Consider the following 5,583-nt stretch of genomic DNA (forward strand, 5'->3'; position numbering starts at 1 on the left):
TTATTTTTCTCTGGAAACCAATGGACTGTCATGCCATTTAGTACAATTGTGATGGTATCTACCTATCTGGAAAAAAAAGAAAAGAAGAAATGAAGGGATCTAACAGATGATAAATTCACTGAGGAAAATGCAGTCTTTTAAGTATATGGGGTTAAAATAATTCTACAGCCATTTGGCAAAAATAACACAACATCCTTTCCTTGTGCCAGCCAATGGAAAAAATGATTCTGAGATTACAATGTAACAGTTGAAATGCTACCAATAACTACTCTAGATGGAAAAGTGGGAAATGTTGTCTATCACCCAGGAGGAGGGACTGGCCTTCTAATAGACTCTCCAAATCTGTAGCGAGTCATGAGTGGAGGGCCACATCCCAGGTGAACTTCCTCACTGTTTCTGAAAGAACAATCAAGGCTTGCCCTGGGAGAAAAAATGCCATTTATTGAGGCAGCTCTGCATATTTATAGAGCCGGGGGTGGTTTGACAGTTGAAACAGCTTAACAATTTAATGGTTTTATGGCAGCTGGCTTCGGGTGTGTTCTAATTGGTGGGTAACGATCATGTGAGCCAGCAGGGCTCACCATTGGATGGCAGGATCACGTGAGCCAGCAGGGCTCACCATTGGACGGCTCTTCTTGGGGGATGGGGAAGTTAGTCTTTGGAGCCGGGGTGACTCCCAACAGTTTCTATTCTACTGAATTGGTAAATTTGACCAAGGAGAATGTGTTTCAAATGTGTGGGGGAAAATACAATGAATACATTCAAAAGGTCCAAATTAACTGAAAAAAAATTTTTAATGAATATCATAAGGAGTTAATGTCCATAATTATAAAAATAGTAAAAAATGACTAAAGAAATAGCAAAAAGCCTAGGAAAAGAGGCAAAACCCCTCAGCAGCTCACATGGAGAGAAATACCCACACTTCTGGGGTGCATCTCTCACGGTGAGCTCCACACTAGTAACACAGAGGAAGACTGAAAGGACCTCCTGTGCCTTCCTCCTTGCAAAGCTGTGGATGCTGCAATCCTGCCGCACTGTGGTGAGCCTGGGCAGCAGGGCCCCTCAGACCCCCAGCCCACAGCCCACTGGGAAACATGGCACATGGCAACTAAGCTCCTAGTGCCTCCACCTGGTGTGCATTTCTAACCTGAGGATGCAGAAACCCACAGCTGGGCAAACTGATCCATCACAGCACCACTGCAATGGTAGGTGGTGGGAACTACCACAGTATCCAGCAGAAGAGACTGAATAAAGTCGTGGTATGTGCACCAGGGAAACGCTGTGCAGATGTGAAGGAGGCCAGGAGGTGGGTGCCCCGGTGGTGCTGGCAGGAAATACCACTAAGTGGGAAAGTCAGGCACGGAGGCCAAGCAGGGCACACTCCTAAGACAAAGCAGGATAATAAGGAGACGGATCCTACATCTGGAAAAGAGATAAGTGTTTCAAAAAATTAATGGGCCACCTAAGGTAGAGGGGGTGGAGCAGAAGGTGCCTGGCGGGTCCCTCCTGGGTGGAGTCGTGTGCAGTTCACCTGGAAGATGCCCAAGATCTCCCTGTTCAAAGCCATGAAGCTAAGCTGTAGGGAAGGGCACTCTGTAGAGTGGAGCTCTCACCACCTGGCCAGCCAGGGTGCTCGCGGCGCCTCCCATCGACCCCTACTGCTCTCAGGGGTGGGACAGACCCTCCTGTGTGTCCCCAGCTCGCCACCTCCACTTCTGAAGACCCTAACACTGCCCCCTCACGCTGCTCACGTCCCTTCCTCCTTTATTTCTCCACTGTGTTCAGAATAAATTCCTCATTTTGACTCAAATGATTTGCTTCAGATTTTTTTCATTAGAAGCAAGTTGCAGATGAAACATTTTATGTTCTGCAAATCCAATCTTCCTCTTTCCCTCCCTCAGCACAGCCAGAGTTCCATGAATCCGGTTTGCATTCAGTCATATTTGCATGTTTTCTATATTCAAATGCACTCGTAAATATCATAGTGTTTTTTGTTTGTTTGTTTGGATTTTTTGTTTTGTCTCCTAATTTTTTTTAATTAATTCAAATGACTGACTTCAAAACACTTCCTGGGCTAGGCATGGTGGTACACACCTATAATCTCAGAAGCTGGGGAGGCTGAGGCAGGAGGATCACAAATTCGAAGCCAGCCTCAGCAGTTTAGTGAGGGCTTAAGCAATTTAGCAAGACCCTGTATCAAAATAAAAAATGAAAAGGGCTGGGGATGTGGTTTGGTGGTTAAGTACTCCTGGGTTCAATCTCTCTCCCTCTCTCTCTCTCTCTCTCTCTCTCACACACACACACACACACACACACACACACACACAAATTGTGTCCTACCGATGCATCTGTTCCAGGGCACTTATCTTCTTTGAACACATTCATAATCTCTCATTCTTTAGTTACGTTCTGTCTTCTCCCAGCAGAGTGTAAGGGTACATTTTTCTCCATCTTATTCACTCACATGTCCTAAGTGCATGCCAGCCACAGAGAAGACACTCGGCACTTGTTGTACTTGCACACTATTTGGGGATATTGTATTTTCTGCATGGTTCAGAATTCATTTATCCATTTTGTACCGAGGTTTATTTGAATGCTTTCTGATTTTTAATATTGTCAATAACATTTTATCCATAGAAATCTCCTGGGGTATTTGCTTAGGCTGACCTCCAGATGGTGGGGACGGCACTGTGATCTTGACTAGGTGTTACCAGGTTCCCCTCTGTGAGGCTGATACGTGGCATCACCAAAAGATTCTTTTCCCAGTCAACAAACGTAAAATGTCGTCTCAGTTTTCTATGAATTTACCTTTTGCTGATCATTTCTTACTTAGTTTAACTGTTAAATATCTTGATTTATAAGTAAACTATATGTTTGTCATTTTTGAAAAAAATTTCAATTCCTTTACGTATTTTTGTGCCTCTGACCTCTGTGGTGTCCGTGTTTTTCTGGGCTCGGCTTTGTCATCTGCAGCCTCCCCACTGTTGCCCCCCTGCCGTCCAGGCAGAAGAGGGCGGCCACAAGCCCCATATTGTGAAATCCTGTGGATCAGTTATTGCTTGTGTCTGTGTAATCGTGGGGTGTCGGGGACCTAATCCTGCTTTAATGGTGATTTGGGTCTTGAACTTGTCTTCTGTGCAGGTGGCATAAGCTCAGACTCCAGGCCTCCACATGACGCTGGACTGGAAGTACTCAGTCCTCTAAGGGTGACATGTTTACACTCAGGGGCTTGGCTTACAGGCAGGCAGTCACCTGCAGGTCTCCTGGAACCCAGTCCATGCTCCCCCAACCTCTGGGGACTTCAGACCTCTGTGAGCCCCGCATGCCTGCCGCCAAGGCTGAGCCTGGCAGCTGTGTTAGTCGCATTCCATTGCTGTGACCAAAACACCAGACAAGAACAACCTAGAGCAGGGAAGTTTATTTGGGTTCACGGTTTCAGAGGTCCCAGCAGTCGATGGCTGACTCCACTGCTCTGGGCCCCGGGTGAGGCAGCTCATCCCAGCAGAAAGGAAGCAGAGAGGGGAGAGAAGGGGCCCAGGAAGATACACCCTCCAGGCCTGGGTGACCCCTCCTCCAGCCTCGCCCACCTGCCAGCAGCTACCACCTAGTTGGTCCTTTCCATCTAGGATGGGCTGCTTAGGTTAAGCTCCCACCATCCAGCCATTTCCCCTCTGCTGCCCCTGCATTAGCAAGAGCTTGGGGAGACACCTCACTTCCACACCATAACAACAGCCCGGCTTCACAGTGACAACAGCCAGACCATATGTGACAGTGGGACTATGACTCACAGCCAAGCCTCCATGACCCACACCAGATGGTCGGCCATGTCAGCCCTTCACTCAGAGTTCGTCACTGTGAGGGGGTCATCTGCCATCAGTGGCATTTGGCAGAAATCCAGAGCAGGCAGAGAGCAGAGCCTCGTAGCTCTGCCCGCAATGGCGGTGCTGGGCATGGAAAAGGGGGAAGCAGCCTGGGAGGGACGCCCTGCCTCCCAACACCTGCCTCCTGAGTGGCAGGGGTCACCTGGCCTGCTTTGATGGGCCCTGAGCTTTGGCAAGGCCCCCTTCCCTCTGTATACTTGCCCCCAAATTTATAAAGAAAAGCCAGGGGGAGAGCTAATTTAATGTATGAGGTTTAAGTTCTGTTTTAAAGTCTTAAAAGCTGCTGTTCCCATTGTGTATGGATGTATGGCCAGCATGCCCGCTTTGTGTGCTTTGGTTTGGGTCTTCAGGGTTTCTGTCTCTGTGTCCCCTCTTTTCCTCTCTCTCTCCACGAATCAACGGCTGCTTGCCTTCAAGCCTCCGCATTCCCACTTGTTGCCCCGGGCAGGTGGCGGGGGCTGTGACAGGACGCAGTTGTGCTGCAGAGCTATTTTCTCTTCCACTTCTTCCGCAGAGTCTCCCTGACCTCCTGGTTGCGGAGGGTGTAGATGAAGGGGTTGAGAACTGGGGTCACCACGGTGTTGAGGACGTGCACGGCTTTGGTCAGGTCCAAGGCGTCCTTGATGGAGGTGCGCACGTGGAGGAAGATGGTGGAGCCGTACCAGATGAGCACCACGGTGAGGTGTGAGGAGCAGGTGGAGAAGGCCTTGCTGCGGCCACTGGCCGAGGGGATGCTGAGGATGGTGCGGATGATGTAGATGTAGGAGACCAGGGTGATGAGGCAGGAGCTCAGAATGACCACGGCAGCAATCACAAAGGCCACCAGCTCCACCGCCTGCGTGCTGGTGCAGGCCAGGGCGATCCAGGGCGCAATGTCACAGAAGAAGTGGTTGATGGCTCGGGGGCCACAGAAGGACAGGCCGCTGATGAGGGCCGTGGGCACTGCAATGGACAGGAAGCCACAGACCCAGGAGCCCAGAGCCAGTTGCACAGAGAGCAGGCCGCTCATGATGGCCCCGTAGTGCAGGGGGTAGCAGATGGCGAGGTAGCGGTCGTAGGCCATGGCGGCCAGGAGGAAGTACTCTGTGCAGCCCAGCGAGAAGACCAGGTACATCTGCAGGAGGCAGCTGATGAAGGAGATGCTCTGGCTCCTCCCCAGCAGGATGGCCAGGGCTTTGGGCACTGCGGCCGTGGTGTACCAGACCTCCAGGAAGGACAGGTTGCTCAGGAAGAAGTACATGGGGGTGTGCAGCTGGCGGGAGGTGCTCACTAGCAGCAAGATGGCCACATTGCCGCTCACTGTGAGGATGTACATCACCAGGAAGAGCAGGAAGAGCGAGAGCTGCAGGGCCTGGGGCCCCGGGAAGCCCAGCAGCAGAAAGCCCCTGCCCTCCGTCTCATTGCCAGCATCCATGGCAGAGGACCTGCAGACCAGGAGGCAGAGGGCCACACAGCCTTGACCACCCCTTGGAAGGACTCACAGAGAAGCACTCATGAAAGCTGGTGTCTGCTGACCGCTGGCTTCACACTGGAGCCAGGCGTGGTGAACATGATAGTAAAGCACAGAGGAAAGCATCTCTCCAGTCGGCCAACAGCCCAGGAAACTCCACATCCACGAATCACACCCATCTGGGCCTCCTCCGTGCTAGCTGGGACCACCAGCACTCTGTGACCCTGGAATGAAGGCACGGGTTCAGAAGGC

General features: G+C 51.0%; 1 protein-coding gene across 1 annotated transcript; it reads right to left on the reverse strand.

Moving 5' to 3' along the window:
• Positions 1–4,368: 4,368 nt before the first annotated feature.
• Positions 4,369–5,295, reverse strand: Or6f1 (olfactory receptor family 6 subfamily F member 1). Its single transcript, XM_027921836.2, has one exon. The coding sequence runs from the start codon at positions 5,293–5,295 to the stop codon at positions 4,369–4,371; it is 927 nt and encodes a 308-aa protein (XP_027777637.2).
• Positions 5,296–5,583: the final 288 nt, after the last annotated feature.

Source organism: Marmota flaviventris, chromosome 5 (genome assembly GCF_047511675.1).
Source record: "Marmota flaviventris isolate mMarFla1 chromosome 5, mMarFla1.hap1, whole genome shotgun sequence".
In the NCBI taxonomy this organism is placed as follows: Eukaryota; Metazoa; Chordata; class Mammalia; order Rodentia; family Sciuridae; genus Marmota; species Marmota flaviventris.

Excerpts from the sequence above, each read along its gene's own strand:
- Or6f1 (XM_027921836.2), bottom strand. The coding sequence starts at position 5,295 with ATGGATGCTGGCAATGAGACGGAGGGCAGGGGCTTTCTGCTGCTGGGC.